The sequence below is a fragment of the Protopterus annectens genome, chromosome 5.part0 (assembly GCF_019279795.1).
Source record: "Protopterus annectens isolate FY-2018-M chromosome 5.part0, PAN1.0, whole genome shotgun sequence".
In the NCBI taxonomy this organism is placed as follows: Eukaryota; Metazoa; Chordata; order Ceratodontiformes; family Protopteridae; genus Protopterus; species Protopterus annectens.
Genome location: NC_056735.1, coordinates 925,161,748 through 925,189,739, shown reverse-complemented (window position 1 = coordinate 925,189,739; position 27,992 = coordinate 925,161,748). Strand labels below are relative to the sequence as shown.

General features: G+C 35.9%; 1 protein-coding gene across 2 annotated transcripts in view; it reads left to right on the top strand.

Annotated features, from left to right (window-relative positions):
* Nucleotides 1-27,992, top strand: part of PGR (progesterone receptor) — a 1,418,053-nt gene that overhangs the window by 1,359,093 nt on the left and 30,968 nt on the right. Inside the window, exon 8 of one of the 2 annotated variants that reach the window (XM_044072709.1) lies at nt 7,555-7,706. In XM_044072709.1, coding sequence (XP_043928644.1) covers nt 7,555-7,706 — 152 coding nt within the window. Of the gene's footprint in view, nt 1-7,554; nt 7,711-27,992 lie in introns of those variants that run through there. The other variant, XM_044072710.1, reaches the window with a different exon arrangement.

Genomic DNA, 27,992 nt, shown 5'->3' with positions numbered 1-27,992 from the left:
AAAATAACTTTAGAGAAATACAAGTTTTTGTCTTATTCAATAAGGCCCAAATACTTACATAGACTTAAAAATAAAACAAAAAGGTTGAATAAACAAAACCATATCAATGAAATCTTTTCTCTAAGGAAAAAGAAGAATGTTTCTAGTATACCAGAAATACTAGATGAATTTAGAAATCACTTTCCCAAAATTAACCATAATAATATTAACATGGAACCTAAAGATAAAATAAAGGAGTTTATAACCACAAATATGAATAAAAAGCTTAATAAACAACAGATTAAACTATTGGACAAGGGTATTTCATATACAGAAGTTATTACACAAATAAATAAGCTTAAATCAAACAAAGCACCGGGTAATGATGGTATTATACCAGAGATATATAAAATCTTTTCTAAATAGTTAATACATAAGGTTTTTATTTTGGACGAAACTGAGTTAATAACCCCCATCTTGGCAATATACATTTATTTCGCCAATTTTAAAACCTAATAAAGATCCAACTAGATGTTCTTCATATCGGCCCATCTCATTACTTAATGTTGATTATAAAATGTTTATGAATATCTTTGCTGATAGATTGAAGACAATCATTCCCGGCATTATAGATATAGATCAGACAGGCTTCATTGTAAATAGAAATACTTTTGATAATATAAGAAGAACTTTAACATTAATAGATTTTGCAAATAGGAAAAAGAAAGATTTAACACTTATTAGTCTTGATATAAGTTCAGCATTTGATTCCGTAAGTTGGGACTATCTGTTTACCTTAATGAAGTGCACAAACTTCTCGGATGCATTTGTAAATCTAATTGAACATTTATACAAAGGAACGTTGGCTTATATTAAGGTAGGAACATATGTTTCACAAAAAATACCCATTCTTAAAAGTACAAAACAAGGATGTCCACTTTCCCCACTATTATTCACTTTAGTAATGGAGCCTTGGGCTAATTTGATCAGAAACAGTACTGACATAGAGGGTTTTGAAATAGATGAAAATACAACATCCAAAATTCAACTTTTTGCAGATGATGTTCTAATTACATCAGCAGGATCTAATTCTTCTATACAGTCTCTATTTGATAACATGATGAATTTTAAAAGTATTTCTGGTTTAATATTCAATGAAGAAAAACTAAAATACTACCTATATATACGAAAAAATATTCTCATTAGTGATTTTACTAAATATGTACCCAATTCAGGTCAGATAACTTATTTAGGTATAATACTATCTAAAGATATTAAATCTATTATATATAATAATTATAATATCTGTTTTCTTAATATACAAAATCTTTTAATACCTGGAATAATATGTTTTTACTATGGAGGAGAGACTTACAATTATTAAAATGATAATATTCCCCAAGATTTTATACTTAATACAATCAATAATACTTCCACCTACAAAAATAATTATCAAGAAACTGAACACACTAATGTTAAATTTCTTATGGGCACCTAATAGACCTAGGATTGCATTAAAGAAACATACTAATAGCTGGTCTCAAGGGGGTATTTCTTTTCCAGACTTTAATTTATATACTATCTCTTCTATTGTAAAAGTTAATACTTTATTAATAGATCAGTCATATGTCACAAAATGGAAAGATTATTGGGAGCTAATTAGTATACACTTCATGAAAATCTCCTTAACACATAAAAATATGATTGTAAATAACTCCATGTTATGGTTACTAAAGGAATTTTGTACTTCACCTATTACACCTAAACATATGGTTTGTTACCCATTAAATATTATTATTAGTTATCGTAACTTTATATTCATGCACCCTAAGTATAGGGAATGGAATTTTATTGTATTTCCTAAAATGTATACTCAGGGTATGCTTTTGTCATCTACATCTGAAGGAACTCATTTAGCTATAGATAATGATCTAAAGTACTGGTATCAGTTGATATCTGATAATAAAGTTAAAAATCTAGATTTCTTAAAACAAGAATTTGATCTAAGAGAAACTTGCTGGTTAGAGGTTCAGACCTTTAGACAACATCTCATTAATAAAATAGATTTAATGTCTATAACTGTTAAAGAATCTATTCCAACACTGATTGATTACTTGATATTAAATTTACAACATAAAGTTTCTGATAACTTTATGTATGAAAGTTTACCTTTATCAGACAAGAAACTTTTTACAGTGTAGATTCATACTGGAATTATTTCACTTCTATTAATGGGGACCCACCAAATCAACAAGATAAACAATATATATTGGAATCTGTTTATAGAACTACATCTTCCATTGTCTGGAGACTTTATACATGGAAATTTTACATAGATCTTTTATACACCTTTGATGATGAATAAAATAAATAATAAAGATAATCTATGTAAGAGATGTAATGTAGAAATTAATGCTGACTGGGCTCATATGTTTTATGACTGTATAAAATTGAAAGAATACTGGAAGTCAATTAATGAATTTTTGCAGGCTCTTTTTACAGATAATTTCATTATTTCTAAATCTCTTATATTATTCAACACACCTGTACCTCAAAGTGTTAAAAGGTTAAGCTTCCCTTGTTATGGTCTATTCTAGCAGTGGCTAGGAAAATAATAACTAGAAATTGGATTTCAGATACACCTCCTTCGTTCAATGAATTTAACAATGTTATGAATATAGTGTGCCATATGGAAATAAACACAATTAGGACTAGAACAAATAGAAAAACATCTTATTTTATTGTATGGGATAATTTACAAAATTTGTTAAAAAATTTTAATTTCAATAGCATGGTATTTTAGTTTAATTAATTGATCTGATTGTAGTGGATGTCTTTGTAAATACTTTAGTTGTTTTGTTGAATATTATAATAATACCTATTTTTAATTACTTGTATAAAATTGTTATGACATTTCTCTTATATGTTAAAACAATAAACCTGTTTTGAAAAAAAAAAAAAAAAAAAGAATAAGAAAGTTTTTCATTCATTTATTTATTCATAATTATAAAAATACCTATTTATAACAGTAGAGACAAATTTGTATATACATCTATTCGTAAACATAGCTGTGTTCTTCAACTATTTATAATTAGTATCCACTCTCCTAAGATTACTTAACATACTTTATGAGTTTTATGAATAAAAGTTTTTAACATTTTCGTATAGCACACATTAGTTTATTTGTAGTTTTTAAGTAAAGAAATAGTATTTCTAATGAAAACAGTATGAGCTTAAACAAAGTGTGTACTTAATGCATGTTGAGTTGTGATGAAATTGCTTAGCAATTAATTGAAAAGCTGATTTTGTTTTAATTATTCATTTAATTGATTAATTATTCATTTTGGCGCCAAAACTCACATAAAAAGATCTTTATTGTCTGTTAAAATTACTTCTGGATCAGTGCTCTACCACAGTTAACAAAATTTAAATAGATAATAGATAAATAAAATGGTTTTGGAATACTGCTCTGGTGACTCTTCCTTCGTGGTGAAACCTTTTGGTATATTTTCTAAAAAATTGTTGCAATGTATTGTTTAATATGTGCTCTTTTTGAAAAAAATAATACAATGTATAGCTCACATCAGTATCAGTGTTTTTCATATAAATTAAATAGTAAATTCAAATGAAAAGCAAGTATATACAAAAAGATCACTATTTTTGCCATTATGGATGAAACTTAGATTCATTACTTTCTGGCATGAAACATGAATGGTATGCCTGTAAGGCCTATAAAAATTGAGGTCTGGGACAAACTAATTTGTCCAAGACCATATTGGGGTGTTACCAAAAGGGTAATTTGGGGAGCGGAGGGAGTAAGGTTTAAGTATAGTGATAGGGATAGGTTACTTGGGCTGTGGGTGGTAATGGGCTAGTTGCATTGGGAGACTGAGGAAGCGAGGTTGATTTGGGGAGGTGTTTAGGCTTTATATTAATGTAGTGAAGGAAATAGTGTCACATTTGGTGTGAATTTGTAACCATCCCTCCCTCCCCTCTTTATTTGGTAATTTTATTTATTTTATTTATTTTATTTTACTTTACATTTGTTGACCGGGCTAGTCCAACTGGATATATGTCCATTTTCAGTGGAGGCCCGGGGAGAAAAGCTCCACACTTCAGAATAGAATCACAATAACATAGGTACATTACTAAGATTTAGCAACTTATAATAGTATATTACATTTTAACTTATGAGTAAGGAAAAAAACATTCCAAGCCACATAACACGTATGGATATACATACAACAAAATAAAATATAAGGTAAGTGAAATCAAACACTATTTGAACTTTAAAAAGGTTATACACACATTAACGTTAGTAAAAAAGAATAACTAGTTTGTGTGAGTGAGAAAATTAGTGTCTGGAGACAGTGGAGGTAGTTAGTCTGGGTTTGCCCAGGGGCATAGCCAGTGTAATTTAAGGTATGGTTTGAGTTTGGATTTAAATAGGGTTGTTGAAAGTAAGGAGGTTAGATCAGTAGGGAGGGAGTTCCAGGTTTTACCCACTGTGTTAGAGAACAGAGAGTCTCCAGCCAGATTGTTGGTTTTACTTATCTTTACCAGTAATTTATTTGATAAGCGCAGGGTCTTCAGGTTATTGTCGGGGATGATTAGGTTAGTTAGTATTGGAATATTTGTAGGATGATAACAGTATCTTATGGGCAATAGTTAGCTGGTTTGATAGAATAAGATTTGGCAATTCTAACCATCCTAGTTGATTAAGATTGTTACAATGATGGGTTCTATAGGTACACCCAGTTGCAAATCTGGCAATATTATTGTAGGAGCTAGCCAACTTGTTCAGATTGTATTTGCATAGTTTGGTAATAGATAGGGGATGCATATAGTAGGGTTGAGATTAGGTGGGTCCGGGCAATGGTGGTCCTGGCTAGTGGGGTAAGAAAGGGTTTGATCCTATAGATGGAACCTAGTTTCTTGTTTACTGTTTTTATAGTGTTGTTAATATGGGGCTCGAAGGTGAGGTTGTTATCGATTAGTACTCCAAGTAGTTTTGTTGTAGAGTTGGGAGATATGATTGTACCATTGTTAGATGTGACTGTGAAATTCAGTGAGGGGGCTCTGTGGGTGGGAGTAAATAGTAGCATTTTGGGGTTTTTTTGGGTTCAGGATGAGACATCGGTGAAGAAGCCAATTCTCTACTGTGCTAAACATGTCTTGGGTTAGGGACTGAAGTTGTGATAGTGAAGATGAGCATATTATATGGAATAATCCACATATTTCAGTTTTACAAGACTATAGAATTATCTTAGATTTATATAAATTTATGTGGTTTGAATCTGGTCTTTTTTATAAAAATGTTTTGAGCTGTTTTTAAATAACTTGAACTCTTATCTAATTCACTTTAATTGTAAGTGTGTATATATACATGCTTTGAGTGTAATACTTTGTCTGAAGAAGTGCATCCAATATAGTGCCTTGAGGGACACCAAGGGCAATTGTGAGGTGGGAAGACAAGTTATTCTGTTACCACTTTTCTTTTTGTTTTACAGTCTGTTGCCTGTTATTTAGATAGGATTGGAACCATTGTATAGCAAGTGGATGCAGTGAGAAGTTTCTAAGTATGTTTATGAGTAGCTGGTGATTGACCATGTCAAAGGCTTGTAACAGATCAATGAAGAGGGCTGAGGATAGAGTATCATTATTACGATTTTTATTAATGCAATCGGTGAAGGAAAGGAGAGCAGAAGAGGTGCTGTGAAATGGTCTAAATCCATGTTGGCAGGTAGCTAGTAGGTTGTTTTCTAGGAGGTGGTTTAATAGTTGCTTATGAATGCACTTCTCCTGAGGTAGGCTATAGCTTTGGCTGCTTTTTGCAGGTATTCTTCAGGTAGTAGATCTGCAGAGAGGGTGGTGGGTTTAAGTTTCTTAACAAGGGTGCAGACAAAGGATGTAGGAACGGGTTGGAATTGAAATATTGGGGGGCTGTTAGGGATAATATTGGAAGGAGATGCAGTGTCAGGTGATAGCTGATTGGCCAAAGATTGAATGGTGTCTGTGAAGAAAGTGTTAAAAGAATTGGCAATTTTGTTAGGGCTGTGGAGATTGGAGCCTGAAGGGGTGGGTGTGATTGAGCAACCTGGATGCAAAATTTTATTGATACCTGAGCAGAGTTTTTGAGGTTTATTTTTGTGGGTTTGTTGGAGGCGACAGTAAAAGTTTCTTTTATCTGACAATATGGCTTTTTTAGTTTAGTTTCTTCATTGTCTAAATTTTATTTGATCCGCCAGGTTTTTGGTTGTACGCCAGCTAGCCCAGAGTTTGTTTCTATGGAGGATTTTTTGTTTGGTAGTTTTGGAGAGCCAAGAGGCTGGTTTAGACCTACTTCTTACTATACGAGTTGGGGCATGGTAGTCTAGAATGGTTAAAAATTTAGAGTTAAAGTATTTAACAGCTTTTTCTAATGGTAGGTGTTTCAGGGGTGACCAGTTGCAAGGTACGAGTTCTTTTTGAAAGCTGTCAGGGTTAAAATTTTTATTAGATCTTATTTTCTTATATATGGTTGGGTTTGTGGTGTCAGTCTTATACCTGATTAAGAAGGTGAGTGAGTGATCACTTATATCTTCAGTAATTTATTTGATTGGATTATCAAGGGTTTACGGGGCAGAGAAGAGGGACAGAATTGACCTCTTCTTTTCCCCCTCTTGGTGATTGTGTTGTTATTACTGAGGTTTTGGGACTAATTGAGCTGCAGAATACTGCTTGATAAGAATAAGTGACTGGAGTATGGATGCTGCTTATTCGGACAGGGTGAGTGGGTACGCTGCCCTGATTTATGCTAACAAGACTGTTATGTTTCAGTTATACTGTTTCAGTTATACTGTTGCAGTTTTAGATACCGTTATTTGTTTCTGTTCAAATCTAATAAAGGTTGTCAAATGTCTCTTGGTGTCAGTGTGCATTCTTAAAGGGGGCCGGGACAACTGAACTTTGTGTGTGCTACTAGACAACCTATTTTTGATTGTAGAAATGATTGTATCAGTGAAAAATTAATTCCTAATTCTCAATGAAGGACTTGCAGTATCCCCACAGTTCTGTGCTGCCTCCCAAAAGTTTCTCTGGAATTTTGTCACTAGTCTATCAGTATTTTTTTCAGTAGTTCCCTGCATGACTTATTGAGAAAAGTAGTGGGAAACAAAAGTTAAAAATACTAAAGGGTTAAAATGATAAGACAGCCAGTTGTCTTTAGGCATAGTTTCTGACTGATGCCATAACGATTAAGCATTTATGCATTTCTTTATGTTTTCAACTTGCTGTATAATTCTTTACAACTGTAGAAGCCTTCAGCAGGTAATTTAGATGCTGTGCAAAAGAAGTAGGTAACACCTATTAGTTCTGACAGGGAGTAGGGATATGCATTATTTTGATCAAAAGCAGTATATGAGAGTGGCACCTCCAACATTTTGCACAAAGTGGTTAGTATTACAGAAATGTTTTTATTGCAGCATACGATGGCACAAGAATGAAAAGGAAATAATTTGAACTAATATGGAAATGAAGTATATTGTTATGACTTATGGTAATATACATTCTCTCTTTCTCCATGTTTGACTGCAGCTGGTGAAAAAATTACACTTGTTCTGCCTCAATACATTTGTCCAGTCTAGATCAATGAGTGTGGAATTCCCTGAAATGATGTCAGAAGTCATCACTGCACAGTTGCCTAAAATCTTGGCAGGAATGGTGAAACATCTTCTATTTCACAAAAGGTGATTATTTTTACTACTATATCTATATATTTTTAAGTTAAATACACTTTGTAAGAAAATATAAGTTGTAACAAGAATGTTTTATTGAATGAATGTATAGCATATAAACTGCAATTATTTAAGTTGGAGAATGAGAGTATGGCATGGTATAGCCAGTTATGTGGCTAGTTAATTAACCACACAGGTTGTCACTGTTTCTAGGAGATGAAATCCCAGTTTTGGTTTGCAAGGTATCAATTTTGAAAAAATGGATACTGAATCTGTGATAAGCCATCAAGTCTTTTTAAGACAAGGAAAGTGGAGAAGGGAAACTGATGATATCCACTCATAAACAGTGACTGAAGAGACGTCTGTCCATAAAACAGTGCAGTTAGTCATGTCAAATAATGACGAGATTTCTAGGTCTTGAAAGTGTCAACTTTATTTCATGAAACAATTATTTTCTTCTGTGTATCTACTGTTATAATGAACAGAGCTATAACCACAGAGGTAATCACCAGACTCTGGCATCTCTTTAAAATGGTAGTGACAAAGGTAAAGCAGAAATGGACGAATGAGACACAGAACATTTATTTGAAGGATTACCTCTGCAGACTCCACCCCCAAATATGGCTAATCCAATCGACAGAAGAGTTTTCTGCCTTTCACTTTAATATGTAAACAGATGCAGAGTCAGAAAAAAGATGATATGATACTTTTTCCACTTTGTAATATGTTGTTTGGGATTCATAGACAAGCACTACACTGACAACACAATATTCAAGGAGTTTTCTCTATGAGGTGGCTCACAGCTACTCAGGCATGCATAGACATTGTCTGTGGTGAATCTCAGACATTATTTTTCATGATACTTAGAACTTATTGTCATGTAATCAAGAATTAATTGCTTATATTTAATTTGTAACTGCTTATATTTATTGTCATATTACACATATTTTCCCACCTTGTGATGGAAGACGAACTGCATTTGGATATTTGCTGAAATAAACTGGCAGTACTGCATGGATTTTATCTATGTAGGTGAAAGAAGTCAACACTCTTCATACAGATATTGTTGTGAAAGTATTTCCAGCATTTGCAGTTTGTTTGTAACTTAACAAAACTACAGAAAAGACAAAAATTTTCTGAAAAGACTCTAACCAGGTGTAAAACCCAAGACTTATGATTTGGAGAATGCCCCTCTATCTCCTTCACAATCTTTACTGTTAAAACTGTTAGTAACAAAGCCTGCCAACAGCAGAATAAGAAACATTCTCAGTGAAACAACAAAAATGTTTAATGTATGACCTTCAGTTATATATACTCAGCTAAATGACGTTCACTAAATTATTTTTACAAATAAAATTGCCATCAGTTTTTATATACATGAATATTTTTTCCAGTTTGGTTCCCCATACAAGGAAAGCATTATTATTTACATAATTCAGAACTCATGAAAGGAAATGGTACAGAAAGGTTTAGTACAATTTCATTTTGCCTTATTGTTCTGTGTAATTGGATGAGAACTTCTAAGTCATAAAATGCCCTTTCCCAATGACTGTTGCCTAGTGTAAAAGGGCATAACTGAGCTATACCTTACTCTGCCAAAAAGTAAAGCATTTCCTACCTGGCATTTCATGAGCATTTTGTCATGCTGTATTTAGCTATGTAAAAATAGGAAGTGCAGAGATCAGCGGTAAGCCATAATATTATGTTTTACAGCAAACTTCTTTGGGCTTTACTGCATTATGGCCCTTATTTCAGTTAGTTAAGTGCATTTTTTTGTTTCCATAGCCTTAACAAACAGAATAGGGAGATGGGGAGCAGTGCAACTTTGAGGAGCAGTGCAACTTTGAGGAGTTCTGTTCTCTGGCCTCTACTGTTTTATGGCATGCCTTGTAGCACGTGCTTACATTTTGTTCTAATCTGGCAGAATAAGAGTCCTACTAAAACATGCATAAGGCATCAGGTGTGCCATGTTAAGGAGCTGTGTAACTAAGAATGTTTGACATGCACTGGAAATACTGTCTTCTAGACACCAGTATTAGGTGTAGGTTGCAGCTGAAGACTGGGACATGATGGTGGGTAGTGGTGTTGGTTTACCCTAAACTCAAGAACTTCACTTAATATTAAAGATCACAGTGGGAAAATATGATTGGAATTACCCAAGACTTGAGCAGTACATCCAATATAAAAAAGTGGGGCTGTGGTGTCAAAGCAGACTAACCTACAAAAATCACTGTATTTAGTATTAAAACTGAAACCAGGACAACAGAGGCATGCAGTCCTTGACATGACCATGTACTTTAAAGTGAGTTGTACGTGGGTGGGGCTACATAAACAGGAATGCATTCTTTATTCTACTCAAAGAAATGGGAAGGTAGAAGCTGGGTAACCCAATATATAGCTATTTTGTGCAGTACTGCAGCAAATGTCAGGTGGGAATACCCTGAACAGTTAATGTAATTGAATTTTATGGAAGGATGCCCGTCCCTAGATATAATCGTGTATTTTAATTATAGCTATGATGTTTAACTGCTCCTGAGAGGAGAAGATACTGCACATAGGTTCATAGATTCTTAGGTGCATACTAGGCTAATGGCTTTGGTGCCTTTATAAGCTTAGCCCAAAAAGCTTCCCTGGCATCATGCTTCCTGATGTTAGTTCCCAGTGCCCCTATCAAGCAAGAGCACTGAAGTGATCCCCAGGGTGAATTTTCTATTACCCATCCACTTGTCAAGATTTCTCTTGAAGAGGGCCAGTAAGGTGCTCTGCTTGACGTGAATGGGAAGTATGTTCCAGAGCAGGGGCAGTCTCTGGGTTAGGAACCTGTCCCTCCAGCATGTTCTGTTTATTGTGGTAATGAAACCAAACCAAAAAATATATCCAACGTTCTTAGATGAAAAAGACAAATGAACCAAAAAGAATGTAATGCATCACCCAAAACAGCGTTTAATCAATACCACATTACACAGTAAGCACTTTCATCATCAAAATGACTTCCTCAGACTGAATAATGCTACAAACCAACCAAAATTTAAAATACAAATACACCAATCACATGTAATGAACATTTCTAAATTGCATTAACCCCTTCCATGCTTTAAGCATTTTCTTTCCAAATAGGCTACAAAATCATCTCTCTTATTGAGCCATGGTGGGAAACAGGCATTTAACCTAACTTGCCACATATATTCCCGCCAATTCAGCTCATCTTCAGCATCAAATAATTTGTCATAGTTAGGTATTGCTTCTAATACCAAAAATTTAAAATGAACTGAGCAATTACTAATTTTATAGTGTTTAGCAATGGCATTTTTTACATCCCCTATTTCCACAGCATGTTTGTGTTCACATATACGTTTATATAATTCCCTACTAGTCCGCCCTACATAAAAAGAGGGACAGGATTGACACATTGCTAAACAGACAACAAATTTGCTTTTACAGGTATAATAATTCCTAAATTTATAAACAAAACCATTGACATTCACTTCCTGTACACCAGTAAACAAATAATCACAAAATCTACAATTAAAACATTTAAACCTACCTAACTTAATACTTGAAGTAAGCTTAGGAGTACTGAGTTTACTTTGAAAGTAATTCTTAAAAACTCTTACCTCTCTTATTAACAAAATTTGGTTGATCACCTATTTTATCTTTCAAATCATTAGAACTATGTAAAATTTTCCAATTATTCCTTATAATATTCTTAATAACAAAACTATCTACACTATTGCTAACTTCCATGGAAACTCTAAAATCATTATAGTTTCTCACTGTTTTGTCTAGTCTAATTTCATTGTGCCTTGATTTCTCAACTTTATCAAGAGATTAATTAATAACTTCCATTTTATAACCTCGTGAATAAAACTTATCGCAGAGAGCTTTACTTTCTGCCTGGAAATCACTGTCATTTTCAGTTAATCTATTCACACACATCAGCTGGCTACAAACAATATTGTCTTTCATCATTTTAGGATGCATACTACTATAATGTAAATAAGAATTATTATGCACCTCTTTTTTATAAATCTTTGTTAATAATCTGTTTTCACTTTTAAAGACAGTTGCATCTAACTATTTAATACTTGTATTAATCTCAGCTGTAAAATGTAAATAGGTATTGACACTATTTATATATGTTATGAATTCATTGAGACTCACATCATCTCCTCTCCACAAAAAGAAGACATTGTCAATAAAACGACTAAAAAATATAATATTTTCAGAATAAATACTACTTAAAACATTAACCCTTTCCCAGCCCTGCATAAATAAATTTGCATAACTGGGAGCCATAGCGGCTCCCATTGCCACTCCATTTACTTGATGGTATATGTTGTCCTTAAATTCAAAATAATTGTAACTTAATATTACATCTAGAATTTCTAACAACAAATCAAACATATTTTTAGAATAAATCTTTGGATTCATCATCTCAAACCTAACAACATCTAACCCTTCTTCATTAGGTATCATAGTGTATAATGATTGAATATCCAGAGTAACCATCAAATCATTCGGAAAAACTTCCAAAACCTCAATTTTACTTTTAAAATCAAACATATCTCTGATAAAGGTTTTTCCTGTTTCAACCACTTTCTGCAAATGTCTGTCCACATATATGGCTAAAGCCTCAGTTTTACTCTTAACACTGGACACTATAGGCCTGAGCGGTGGATCATCCAAACATTTGTGTATTTTTGGTAAACCAAAAATACAACTTAGTTTAGGACTGTCACTTCTAAAATATTTCCTAATTGCTTCAGTAATTCTATTAGTATAGAACCATTCCTCAGTTATAGAATCAATCAAAGAAAAAGATTTTTTGACTTCACTAAAAGAAGCCCTCTTATAAAATCTTACATCTGACAACATATCATACATCTTATTTTCATAAGTCACTTTATCAAGCAAAACCAATGCACCTCCTTTATCAGCCTTTGTTATTAGAATGTCATGATTATTAAGTATACTTTTAAAAATCTCATTTCCTTTCAAACTTAAATTATAATATCTAAAGTTAGGCTTTTTATCAAAGATGTTGATCACCATTAATTCAGATGTCATTAAAAAGACTTCTAATTCTTTCTTTAATGGAGGGTTATAAATGCTGGGCTTTCTAAAAACATTCACATTGTCTGTATTACTAAATGACAACTTAAAATTCAGCTTCCTGACATAGTCTCTTAACGAATTAATAACATCACATTTGTCTGCTCTTCTGCCAGCACAAAGTTCCATCCTTTAGACAAAACAAAACACATCACTTCGCTTAATGGAAGAGAAGATAAATTAACAATTCTGAAACAACAATCAATAGTACCTAAAATCTCCTTTGTTGATTTCGCCCTTTTCTCCAATTCTTCTGATGAAAATTGTTCTTGTGGTTGTAATATCTGTTGTTCCCTGGCTTGCGGTTGGCTGCCGTAACTTCGGCCCATGTTCTCGTACCTTGCTCCCCTTGCTGAACATATATCGGCTGTTGTGCTGGACCCATCTGAAAATTTTGAATGCTGGCCTGCCTTACTTCATTTGAATTAGCTTGTTGATTATTTTCAACTGTTGGTTTACTATTATTAGTAGTATTGCTCTTGTTGTTTGTTGCCAAACATTCAGAACGTCTGAGTGAATTCTCTTCCAAAGAGCTACGGTTGAAATTAACTTCCTGGTTGTTAGTAGCATTTTGATTCGATGAATCCACTAGTTCAGCACCCGGAACAGGATATGCCACACCCCTCTCATATTCATCATAATCACGCAAAAATTTTTTTTTTTCTTTTTTTCAGAATGTTATTCTCTTTGATAATTTTGTCTTGAATCAAACAAAATGTTGCCTAAAAATTATCACCAGAAATGGTGTCTTTTAAATGAAAAATGCATTCTGAATCTTATTGTTCAAAACTTCCATTCTTTGTCGATTGTAGGTAGTAAGGATCTCCACATACTGGAGACCAACTTTCTGATTTAAATCAACCCATCTCTTCACAAAGTCACTGTCAATAGCATCTACAGTAGGTATGATAGTAATTCTTAAACCTTCCGGTACCCTTTAATTTCCAAACAGTTCTTAAAATACAGATTATCCCACTGCAGTCTTTTAAGCTTCAGCAAATCTTTTTCAAAACTGCTGAAAAGTTCTAAACAATTAGGCGCACTATTGACACCAACCTTAGCCCCTTGTACACTGAAAAAAGAGTCAACCGGAGGGGCTAAACATCCATCCAAAACATCATCCTTTCTGCTGACTGCATTTTGTTTCACATTCCCATTAGATATCACAGGACCGTTGGAATTAGTGGAAGCATTAGCAATTCTGTTGCTGCTACCATCTTGGCTGCAAATAACAGCACCATTCGAAGTGTCATTTAATGTAAATCCAGATGGAAGCACCAAAAAATTTGATCCGCTTTGGATATCCGTAAAAGAATAATAAGTCCAAACGAAAAATATATCCAACGTTCTTAGATCAAAAAGACAAATAAACCAAAAAGAACGTAATGAATCACCCAAAACAGCGTTTAATCAACACCACATTACACAGTAAGCGCTTTTGTCATCAAAATGACTTCCTCAGACTAAATAATGCTACAAACCAACCAAACATTTAAAATACAAATACACCAATCACACGTAAGGAACATTTCTAAATTACATTAACTCCTTCCATGCTTTAAGCCTTTTCTTTTCAAATAGGCTACAAAATCTGTTATTGAGCCCTGGTGGGAAACAGGCATTTAACCTAACTTGCCACATACATTCCCACCAATTCAGCTCATCTTTACCATCAAATAATTTTTGTTGTTAGAAATTCTAGATGTAATATTAAGTTACAATTATTTTGAAATTAAGGACAACATATACCATCAAGTAAATGGAGTGGCAATGGGAGCCGCTATGGCTCCCAGTTATGCAAATTTATTTATGCAGGGCTGGGAAAGGGTTAATATTTTAAGTAGTATTTATTCTGAAAAGATTATATTTTTTAGTCGTTTTATTGATGATGTCTTCTTTTTGTGGAAAGGAGATGATGTGAGTCTCAATGAATTCATAACATATATAAATAGTGTCAATACCTATTTACATTTTACAGCTGAGATTAATACAAGTATTAAATATTTAGATGTAACTGTCTTTAAAAGTGAAAACAGATTATTAACAAAGATTTATAAAAAAGAGGTGAATAATAATTCTTATTTACATTATAGTAGTATGCATCCTAAAAAGATGAAAGACAATATTGTTTGTAGCCAGTTGATGCGTGTGAATAGATTAACTGAAAATGACAGTGATTTCCAGGCAGAAAGTAAAGCTCTCGGCGATAAGTTTTATTCACGAGGTTATCCAATGGAAGTTATTAATTCATCTCTTGATAAAGTTGAGAAATCAAGGCACAATGAAATTAGACTAGGCAAAACAGTAAGAAACTGTAATGATTTAAGAGTTTCCATGGAAGTTAGCAATAGTGTAGATAGTTTTTCTGTTAAGAATATTATAAGGAATAATTGGAAAATTTTACATAGTTCTAATGATTTGAAAGATAAAATAGGTGATCAACCAAATTTTATTAATAAGAGAGGTAAGAGTTTTAAGAATTACTTTCAAAGTAAACTGAGTACTCCTAAGCTTATGTTTAAATGTTTTAATTGTAGATTTTGTGATTATTTGTTTACTGGTGTACAAGAAGTGAATGTCAATGGTTTTGTTTATAAATTTAGGAATTATTATACCTGTAAGAACAAATTTGTTGTCTATTTAGCAATGTGTCAATCCTGTCCCTCTTTTTATGTAGGGCGGACTAGTAGGGAATTATATAAACGTATATGTGAACACAAACATGCTTTGGAAATAGGGGATGTAAAAAATGCCATTGCTAAACACTAAAAAATTAGTAATTGCTCAGTTCATTTTAAATTTTTGGTATTAGAAGCAATACTTAACTATGACAAATTATTTGATGCTGTAGATGAGCTGAACTGGCGGGAATATATGTGGCAAGTTAGGTTAAATGCCTGTTTCCCACCATGGCTCAATAAGAGACATGATTTTGTAGGCTATTTGAAAAGAAAAGGCTTAAAGAATGGAAGGAGTTATGTAATTTAGAAATGTTCCTTACATGTGATTGGTGTATTTGTATTTTAAATGTTTGGTTAGTTTGTAGCATTATTCAGCTTGATGAAGTCATTTTGATGACGAAAGTGCTTGCTGTGTAATGTGGTGTTGATTAAATGCTGTTTTGGGTGATTCATTACATTCTTTTTGGTTTATTTATTGTGGTAATGAGGCTGAAATCCTTGGTGCATGTGGCACGGAGGGATTGGGATTTTTTTAGGTGTAGCATATCTAACAGCTCCAGGTCAGACATGGCTTTGTAGGTCAAGCAGAGATCGCCTCTAAGTAGGCGATATGAGACAGAGTATAGCTGGAGTTTTTTGAAGCTGTCCATATAGGGCATGTGTTTAAGGCCTAAGATCGTCTTAGTGAGGTATTTTTGTGGCCTTTCCAATTCTTGTAGGTGTCTAGTGAGGTACATGCCAAATGGGGCATTGTATTCTATAATAGGTCTAAATAAGAGACAAGTAGAGAGGGATTATGACCTCTTCCTGGATGAAAAACCCTTTGTAATGTGATGTGCCACATAGAAGGACTTTCTAACCACAGTGGCAATGTGGTTATCAAAGGAGAGGTTGCTGTCACCCTGTGTCCCCAGATCTCTTATTATACCTTCAGTGTTTAGTGGACTACCGCCAATGTGGTAATTCATGGGCACCAAGTTTTTCCCAAAGGTAATGACAATGCACTTTTTGGCACTGAGCTTAAGGCCATGGTTTGGCACCAATCATTGATCTCAGTGAGACCTTATTGTAGAAGGTCTACATCTGTTGTCGAATCAGTAATGGCTCCCAGTTTGCAATCATCTGTGCACTTCATCAGCCAGAGTCCCTTTGTGTTGGCTTGACCTTCGGAGAAGTAGATGCCAAACAGGAGATGACCCATGAATGATCCCTGGGGGACTCTACTTGCAACTAGTTGGTAGTCAGATTTAGAGTCTGCTACTTTCACAGTGTGGGTTCTATCAGTGAGCCAGTTTGCAACCCACCTTATGACATAGGGGCTTATGCCTAGTTTAGTGAGTCTGTCTATGATTCCTGAGTGAGGGATGGTGTTGAAGGCCTTGGCAAGATCGAGGTAGGCTGTGTGAACTACCTTGCCTTCATCCACAGCTCTGGTGACAGACTGGAAGAAGTCTATCAGGTTGAGCACGCATGATCTACCTTTCACGATCCCAAACTAAGTGGGGTCCAGAGTTTGGAGATTCCCTATGTCCCTGTTTATAATGTCCATGATGATGCGCTCCATTGCCTTACATATCAGACTCATTGGGCTAATGGGGCAGTAGTTCCCATGGTCTGTATTCACTCCCCCTTTGTGGAGTGGGATGACCGTAGCAGTGCGCCATTCAGTAGGAACAAAGCCTGAAGTGAGGCTGTGATTGAACGAGGCACTCAGATGTGGTTCCAGTTCACTTTATAATTCATCCAGGGATATTATCAAGTCGCATGGAAGCTGTATTCTTGACTTTGCACAATGCGGTTTTTACTTGTGCAGCTGTGATATTAGGAACTTGACATTCCTCTGGTATTGTGATAGGGCCTTTAGGGGTTGAAAGGGGGTAATGTTTGCACTGAACCTGGAGTAATGCCATGTAGATTCTTGACATAACTATAGAATGCCTTGTTGTTGTCTTTAGTATCTGCAGCAATTTGGTTTTCATAGCTTTAGAGGATTTGATGAGGGATCTCAGTTTTTTTGCTGAGACTAACAAGGGAGTTTTTCCAGTTTTGGGACTTTACCTTTTTCTGCAGCAGTTTCTTCCTTGTGTTGTAGAGTTTGTTTATGGTGGGGGACCAGCAGATTGTCTTTCTTTTTTTGGAGGCGAGCATCTTGGGTCTGTTTGGTATGACCCGTTCCATGCACTTGTGTATGTGTTCATACAGTGCATTGGTGTATGATTCAGCAGTCATGCACATATTTTCCATTTGCATAGGCATCGTGAAGTTAGCCACCTCTAATTTTAGAAGCCCAAAATTGGCTTTGGAGAAGTTTTTCACAGTGGTTTCCTTTACGGGGGGGGGGTGAGGGTGGGATGTGGATATCCATGGTGATTAGCTTGTGGTCAGATCTGACCAGGGAGGAGTTGATTACTGGTATAGAGCAACAGTCGCCCATGTTAGTAATGATCAGGTCAAGGATGTTTCTACCCCTGGTGGGGGTAAGAATGAGTTGGTCCAGAGCACTGGAATTAATGAATTCCACTAAACATTGAGCAAGTTTGTTGGTACATGAGTAATTTTCCCAGTTAATAGAGGGGTAGTTAAAGTGTCCCAGTATAAGGGTATTGGGTTGTACCTTGATATTTTCCAGTGTGTTTAGGAATGTGGAGTAGGAGTCTTGGGTCATGATGGGGTATCTATAACTGGCTACAACCTGGATTTCAGTTTTACCCAGTGTTAGTTGTACCTGAAAGATCTCTGATGCATTATGTGGGCTACTAATCTGGAGGTGTGCATATCCTTTATGAATATGGGGACACTGTCGCCTTTATGGCTTCAGTACAGGTTTTGGGGCCAAAACGTTTGATATGTATTATAGCCTGGTAGTGCAGGGGTACTCTCCAGAGCATTGAACCAAGTCTCTGCAACTGCACAGATGTAAATGTTCTCCATTTTAAGGAGTGCTTGTTGAGACTTAGACTTCTAACGTTGAGTAGCATGACCCTCAGATTACATTTGCTTGTAGCTGTTATGGTGGTAATTTTGTCTTCAGGACATTGCCTAAAAAAGTACTATAGGGGTGGCAAGGGCCTTGGCCAGTATCCAGAATCCCAGGGGTGACAGGTACAGGCCATCTCTGGCAAAGCATCGAGGCCTGTCGATCATGTCATCCCAGGCTGACAGATAGTGGATCACCTTAGAATGACACCATTAATGTAGCCAATTGATAAAGTCAGTCAGTTTTGGCTTTTACTGTGGTATCATTCTGGGTGACGGTAAGGATGCTACTCAGGGTTAGGGTCATACCTGCCTGGACTACAAGATCTGAGAGCTCCTCCATGTCTCTTTTCATGTAATCCAGAGAGGTACATTTCAGGTCATTCACACTAACATGGACAATGACAGAGTCATGTTTGTACCTGTTGTGGAGTGACCTAAGTGCATGCATTATGTGGTGGAACCTGGCACCCGACAGACAGCTGACCGTACCTTTCTCCTTATTTAACCTAGTGAGTGGGACATCGGTGTGCCTTACTATTGAGTCACCTATGACTAGTGTATTTAGTAAGCTGTTTTTCCTTAGGGGATTTGGTTGAGTGGGACACTGTTTATGTGATCTATGTGTCTCATGGCTTGTGCTGGGATGTGATGGTTGTTTGCATTTCTGCCTCAGAGGTCTCTGTTGTTTGTGTAAATTTTTATTGAGAGCCTCCGTGAAGGAGGGTGTGTGTTTTGTGTTACTATGTGACGTTTGTGGTGGTGTATGTTTTGGAGGGCTATGTTTTCCATGTAGTGTGGTTCAGGTGTTGTTCAGGTGTTGACCTTCTCCTCTTTACTGGCTAATCCAGTCTTGGCTGGAGAGTGCTTGGCTTCCATTTTGGCTTTATATGTGCATCCCTCACAAGTCATAGTGTTGGGAGGTAAAAGGAGAGGGTTGCCTGTGTACATGAGGCAATTGCTAGATTGCCTCAGGATGCCCAAGTTCACCAGGTTGACCGGAGAAAGCACAGGGAACTGGCCTTTAAACATGCCTGGATACGTGCTCAATTTATTAAGTACTGAAGCTGTTTTTACTTTTCTATGGAAAGTTTAGTACTGGTAGCAGTATATATGCTACGGTAAATGCTACAAGAAGTCCTGAGCAAGTGCTGCACTTAAATACTCTAGTTTGAGTGCAAAAAGATGAAAACTAGCAAGATCTAAGGGAAAATTTGAAGAGTACACTTTCTGGCACCGGTAATAGTTTACCCTAGCTTAGCGGCAGTGACCGTCTCGCAAACACGGGTTTTTAAGGCAGAAAGTTAAAAGGGATAGAATGCAGCCAATAAGGTCCTATTTCAGAGCTGAAAACCATTCCTCTAGCAACTGCTTAATGCTTACCACTCCCACTGATAAGCAGAAAGGTTGCCATCTTTCACCTATCACTGTATGGTCTGGACAACTCAGAAACTTCAATACAGTCCTGAATTCAGCAAATCTGAATCTGGACTATTCTAGTTTAAAGAAAAGACAGGAGAAATGAGCAAACAGATTTTTTTTTCAGGAAAGCAGTAGAAATACAGTAAATCAACAGTAAAAAAAAAACTTTTAAGCACAGTACAGGCTCAAAGCTTACCACTCTCACTGATGAGCAGAAAGGTTTCCCTTTATCACAGAAAAGGTGGGAGAAACGAGCAAACATATAGATTTTTTTTTTCAGAAAAGCTGCTGAAATACAGTAAATCAACAGATAAACAACTTTTAAGCACAGTACAGGTTAGCGCACTTGAGTGTGTAGCCAGCAAACAATAACAGCAGTTAAAATAAAGGCAGTAACTTAGAAAACAGCTAAGGTAAAAGTGCAATAATGATTTTATGCAAATTTAAGTAAAAACAGGCAAATGGAGATACTTAGAATCACTTGAAGTCTTCTCTCTTTCATCTTTCTGCTGCCCTTGTAGTCTGCAGGACGCCAAAAAGTTAAAGGGATAGAATGTAGCCCAAAACGACCAATAAGGTACTATTTCATAGCAGAAAACCACTCCTCTAGAGGTAGATAGGCTGTTCATTGCTTACCACTCCCACTGATAAGCAGAAAGGTTTCCGTCGATCACTCTAAGGTGTGGACAACTCAGAAACTCCAATACACTCCTGAATTCAGCAAATCTGAATCTGGCCTATTCTGGTTTACAGAAAAGGTGGGAGAAATGAGCAAACAGACTTTTTCCGAGAAAAAAAAAAGCAGTTGAAATGCAACTTTTAAGCACAGTACAGGCTAGTGCACTTGACTGTGTATCCAACAAACAATAAAAGCAGTTAAAATAAAGGCAATAACTTAGAAAATGGCTAAGGTAAAAGTGCAATAATGATTTTAAGCAAATTTAAGTAAAAACAGGCAAATGGAGATACTTCAAATCACTTGAAGTCTCTCTTTCTTCTGCCCTTGTAGACTTCAGGATGCCAAAACAGGATCTGCTCAGCTAAAACAACCACAAACCCGCACAAACATGGGATTCTGAGGCAGAAAGTTAAAAGGGATAGAATGCAGCCCAAAACAGCCAATAAGGTTCTATTTCATAGCAGAAAACCACTCCTCTAGCGGTAGATAGGCTGCTCAATGCTGACCATTCCCACTGATAAGCAGAAAGGTTTCTCTCTATCACTGTAAGGTCTGGACAACTCAGAAACTCCAATACAGTCTTGAATTCAGCAAATCTGAATCTGGACTATTCTAGTGTAAACAAAAGGTGGGAGAAACGAGCAAACAGATAGATTTTTTGTTTTTTGGGGTTTTTTTTCAGAAAAGCAGTAAAAATACAGTAAATCAACAGTAAAACAACTTTTAAGCACAGTACAAGCTAGCTCACTTGATTGTATAACCAACAAACAATAACAGCAGTTAAAATAAAGGCAATAACTTAGAAAATGGCTAAGGTAAAAGTGCAATAATAATTTTAATCAAACTTAAGTAAAGCCAGGCAAACATAGATACTTAGAATCATTAAAGTATCTCTTTCTTCTTTCTGCTGCCCTTGTAATCTGCAGAATGCCAAAACAGGATTTGCTGAGCTAAAATAGGCACAAACCATGCAAACATGTTTTTTTAAGGCAGAAAGTTAAAAGGGATAGAATGCAGCCTAAAATGGCCAATAAGCTACTATTTCATAGCAGAAAACCACTCCTCTAGCAGTAGATAGGCTGCTCAATGCTGACCATTCCCACTGATAAGCAGAAAGGTTTCTCTCTATCACTGTAAGGTCTGCACAACTGAGAAACTCCAATACAGTCCTGAATTCAGCAAATCTGAATCCAGACTATTCTAGTTTAAAGAAAAGGCAGGAGAAACGAGCAAACAGATTTTTCAGAAAAGCAGTAGAAATACAGTAAATCAAATTTTAAGCCCAGTATAGGCTAGCACGTTTGAGTGTGTACCCAACAAACAATAAAAGCAGTTAAAATAAAGGCAATAACTTAGAAAAACAGCTAAGGTAAAAATGTAATAATGATGTTAAGCAAATTTAAGTAAAAACAGGCAAACGGAGATACTTAGAGTCATTTAAAGTCTCTCTGTCTTCTTTCTGCTGACCTTGTAGTCTGCAGGATGGCAAAACGGAATCTGCTGAGCTAAAACTAGCACCAACCTATGCAAGCATGGGTTTTTAAGGCAGAAGGATAAGAGAGATAGAATGCAGCCCCAAATGGCCAATAAGGTACTATTTCAAAGCTGCAAACCACTCGTCTAGTGGTAGATAGGCTGCTCAGTGCTTACCACTGCCACAGATAAGCAGAAAGGTTTCAATCTATCACTGTAAGGTCTGGGCAGATCAGAAACTCCAACACAGTCCTGAATTCAGCAAATCTGAATCCGGACTATTCTAGTTTAAAGAAAAGGCAGGAGAAACGAGCAAACAGATAGATTTTTTTTTGTTTCTTTTTCAGAAAAGCAGTAGAAATACAATAAATCAACAGTAAAACAGCTTTTAAGCACAGTGCAGGCTAGCATACTTGCAATGCTTATGTGCTACACACTACCAGAATAAAGAGCTTTCTTCCACTATAGTGAAAGCCACTCATAAACACAAAGTAAAACACTTGCTACAGCTTGTACTGCAGGATCAAATCCACAATGGATCTGAACTGTGTCATGCAATCTGTGCTATGCCATGTTTTTAATTTTTTATGAATATATAGTATTTATATCATTCTTTGCACAATGTTGTTGTTCACAGGCAGATAGGTAGTATCAGTGATTTTGTGTTCATTTTCAGAAAAGGTTTGCAAGTATTTCATATTCAGATTTATATATTCACTTATAATGTGCATTTATGAATTAGGAAGAGGGAAGGAGCTCTGACTGTACTCCAGAAAAATGAGGTTTGAGGAAGAGGCTTCCCACCAGATGACCCAGGCAGGGAAGGGTGTAGTGAAGCAGCGTGATGTGCTTACCTCTTCTGGGAGAAGGGAGGGATTTGCATGCACTCAGGAGCTTACAGGACATTGTGATTTCCTGGTGTACATTGGGCAAACCACAATCATACCTCAGAAGAAGAGAATGACTACTTGTAGGAAATGCCCACTGCAGAATTAAGGAGGCATCCTTCATGATCAGTCCATAACACTCCCCCGGTACCTTGTCAGGTGCACACAGTTAAGTCCATGAAAAAAAAAAACAAGACAACTTTGAGCCATCCTGAATAGCTGCCTCATTGATGACCACTTATGGTGAGCTATCATCCACTGAAGGGAACAAAGGGGCTGAAAGAACTAAAAGGGTCTGTTGTTTGTCAGGCAGCAAGGACAAAAACTGCAATAGCAATGGCATTAAGTCAAAGCACCCAGTGTTATTACTCACAAATATCTACTACTGTATGGCAATGTAACTTATGATTATCCAATGTATGTTAATGTGGGCAAATCTAAATATTGCAGGATTTGAATTATTTTCATGTATTTCATTGAAAGTTTTTGTTTAATCCTATATCGCATTATTATCCTGTGACTTGTATTGCTTGTATTAATGTATGACATTGAATGTGTATAGATATACACACACACACATACACACACACACACACACACATATATATATATATATATATATATATATATATATATATATATATATATATATATATATATATATATACACACACATATACACACACACACACACACACATACATATATATATATATATATATATATATCTAGTTTCACTATGAAGGATCGAAATTTCAGAACATCGAGCCTCTGATCATGGAAGACCAGAGGATCGAAGTGCTGAAATATCGAACCTTGTGAATGGAGATCGCCGTACAATGCGGAACAGGAACATTACCATTCTGTTCAATGTAGTGCTATCTCAGAGTTCATATATAAGATGCAGGAGGTGTGGAGGGTGCATGTGGGGCTTGCCCTCCTGCAAAAATGTGAAATAGGAACTTTTCACATTTTAGGGGTTTTTTTTGTTTTTTTGGGGGGTTTTTTTTGTAGGTTTGATATTTCACCACTTCGATCCTCTGGTTTTCCATGACCAGAGATTCAGTGTTTCAAAATGTCAATCCTTCATGGTGAAACCATTTATATATATTTTCATGGAGTCAGCTCATCGCATCCATATCCATCATATCTGTTCTTTGCGGTGAGCTCATTGCTGCCACTTCTTTATTAAGATCTTCTTCAGGTTTATACAAAAAATATCAATCATTTTTACTCAAAATTTGTCATTTCATTTTATAGCTTTATAGAAAAACATCCAGAAAACTAAAATGCTAAACAACAGTTTTCTATTGTTCTGACAGCGATTATTGTAGCTTATGACTTTACTCCAGGACTGTCATCACCGCACCAAGCTATCAGTGTCCTAGACTCATAGGTTCATAGTGTCAGTAGTCAAACTTATGAGCTAGAACTTGAAGAAACTCGCTCACTGTCACTCCATGTTGATATGTTTCATTTCATACACCTATATACACATGCGTGCAGACACACACACAAACACAGACACACACACACACCTACACACACACACACACACACACACACCTACTCATCTGCATATATCTATGTATTGTTTTTAAAGAAAGTTAATTATTGGCGTATTGTCATAGTAAGGAGAAGCTTATTTTACATGGTTGTAAGACATTATATAATATATCTATCACTTTTTTGTAATACTTGTGTTTAATTTTCGTACTAGGTTTCCAAGCCAGATGTTAAGTCCCCTGGTTGTGCATTCCCAGAGTACACTTTCTCATAGCACTGTATCATGCATTGCTATGTATCCTTGACAGAGATCACCTCTATGTATCCTGTAAGAAACAGAATATAATGACAGTTCTGAAGCTTTCTGAATAGTTCAAGTTTTGCAGCCATATGATTTTTGTTGTTAAGGAACTCTTCTACATTTTGAAGTTCTTTCAGACTGCTTGTTTGAAGACTATAAAATGCAGCATTATATTCAATAAGAGGTTGAATCAGTTAGCTGTAAAATGAAACTGTAATCTCGCTTGATAAGTAAGCATCCTTTTCAGAATTAGAGAGGCTATCGAATACACGGATTTTGGTAGATATGCATTAGTCAAAGTTTATGTAGGCAGCTACCATTTCACTTTGATTCTTAATAATGGTGATATTTATTTTTTGATTTGCCTATTTATTATGCATTGATACTTTACACCCTTTTTGGAAAGTCTCATGATGCTATATTTATGAACATTAAAGGTGAGGTTGCTACTGATGCTGCAGGTGTGCATTTTGTAGACCAGCTCAGAGAACTTCACCATCATTTATTGAAGGAATTGTACTTTCCAGTTTACAAATATCAGTGCATTTGTTTATTCATAGCTCGTGTCCTATGCCTCTATCTGAGAATAGAGCAAGAACAAGTACACCAGTGCAGAGTCCAGTAGGACACCACTGGTAACCTCTCTCAGTACAGAAAAAGCACCTTTTCACACCTTAACTTGCTGTATTCTTTAATTAATCATTCCCCTGCCTACTGAATTACATATGAATTGACTTTTAGTACTATTAATCTAATAATTATTCCTTTATATGTTGTTGTTGTGTCTTTCAGCTTTTCCCGGTTAGGGGTCACCACAGCGGAACTCCGGTCTGCTAATGATTGACAGTTGATTTTTACATGCCGAGTTGCCAGCCCTGATGCACAACCTTCAACAAAGGTACGCCCATTCATGCATGTTTCCACACAGAAGACGCTTTAGCTGAGAATCGAACAGGACAACGTCTTACTGTGAGGCGACAACGCTACCGCAGCACCACCACCGCAGTATAATTATTCCTTTATATGTGTAGTCAAATACTAGCGGGGCAAGTCTCAATAGGCTGTTCAATTATTTGATTGACTTCTTGCTGTTGAGGTTATGTAAATGAGGTGTTTCATTTAAGATGTTTCACTGTAAATTAATACCTCTGCTTCATGCATCTAATGACTTTAGGTAATAGTCCTTTGTAAATGGAGCCAACTATACTGAGCCAGAAGATATACCAAACCTACTGGCCAATAAATTCAGCTCCAACTTTTCCCCTCTCTCCCCCCTCAACCTTCCTTCAGGAAGTACCATCAAATACAACTCCCCTGCTGTCACTAGTGAACAGGTCCTTAATGCTTTCTCTAAGGCCAAGAACACTGCATCAATGGACCCAGACAATATCCCAGGATGCCTTCTAAATAGCATAAAACATGGCCTATTAGGCCCTCTGGAATTGCTATTTAACTGTAGCAATGGTTCACAGGATTATAGGAGGTTACTAGGCTAATGGCCCTGGGGTCCTTACAAGCCTAGCCAAGAGTTTATCCCAAAAAGAAACCTCAGTCAGCACCTCTCACCCGTCCTAAGTAATAAATTCACATTGTAAACTTAGTGATTATAACTACTGTTTTATTAAATTAACCCAGTTAGGTAAATAATGTACTTTTTTGTTTCCTTCCCAACACTTTTGAAATTGTTAAAGTCATTATCCATTTAGTCAATGTAGAGAGGAAATGTTTATGTCCTTGAATTAGGCTTTGGTTCATTTAGTTTTAATAGCATTCTGGAGCAGAATCATTTGCTTTTTGAGTTATATTGGCATTGAAACTCTGTATTTGAAGCATCTTCAAATTCCTTAATATTCAGTGTTTTTCTGTATGTGCATGCTCTGCAACAGGTGTTGAGGTTGTGTTATTATTTAGCAACCTTTTATGGGATACAACTCTCAAACAATCGGAGACAAATGTCAATAGAATCAGGGACAAGTCATGAAAAAATCAGGGACAATCAGGGACACTTTTAAAATATTAGTGCTATTAACTTGACACATTGACAGAATCAGAGCATATGAATGAATACACATTTTCTGAAGTAAAAGAAGACTATAACTCTTAATTATTGTCATTATTCATTAAGTGTAATTCACCACCTTTCCTCCAAAAGTCACTAGTTTTAGGAGGGATTAAGAGGGACAGAGCCAAAATTTGAATCAAAATCAGGGACGTCCCTGAAAATCAGGGACAGTTGAGAGATATGGGTTACATTATTATTTAAAGTCAAAGTAAAGCAAACTTTATTCTCATTTAGACCTGTACCTCAGTGCAGGCTAAACAAAATTTCATTGCTTCGAGCTCTATGTGCAGACAATACTTATAAATATAACAGATATAAATAAAAAACATTTGTAACAGTTGACATGACACTAGGACATAATTACATTTTTGTATCTCTATCTATTAGCAGCACTTAGTATTGTACAGTTAGATATATTGCACAGTTTAGACTGGAGCCTTATGAGATTAGAGCACTTTCAGTTGTACAAAATGCAACTTTGAGTTATTGCACAAAAAAGTTAAGAAGCTATTAATGAGCTATTGCACAGGTGAGAAGAACCTAACAGTGGGTTAATTGCACTTTAAGGAAAGAGGTTCCCTTCAGACTGTGTGGCCTTTGACTAGGTGACCTGTTGGCTTGCAATGCTACTCAAGTTTAGTAGTCTGATAGCCTGAGGAAAGAAACTACTTCTAAATTAGTTATTTTGCAATGTATACTTCTGTAGCACTTGCCTGAAATCAGAAGAACAGTCCCTGAGCCAGGTGGTTTCGGTTTCTGGAATTCTTTGTAGCTCTATCAAGACACGGTGCAGAGTGCAGATCCTGTATAGATGGAAGTGTAGACCTGGTGGTCCTCTCTGCCACCTTCACCACCCTTTAGAGAGCCTTACGATCTACACCTTTGCAGTTCCCGTACCATACTGTGATATTGTTTGTCAAGATGCTTTCAATGGTGCCTCTGTAGAAGGTTGTGAGGATCAACAATGAAAGGTTTGCTCTCTTCAAGCTGTATAGGAAGTGGAACCTTTGTTGTACCTTCTTGACAATATGATTTGTGTTATTGGACCATGTCAAGTCTTCTGCAATGTGCATCCCCAAGAATTTGGTGCTCTTCACCCCTTCTACTGTTTCTCCCTTGATTGTGAGAGGGGGATGTGCCTCATATTTTTTTTTTTTTTTGAAGTCCACTAGCACCTCTTTGGTTTTGTTTAAATTCAG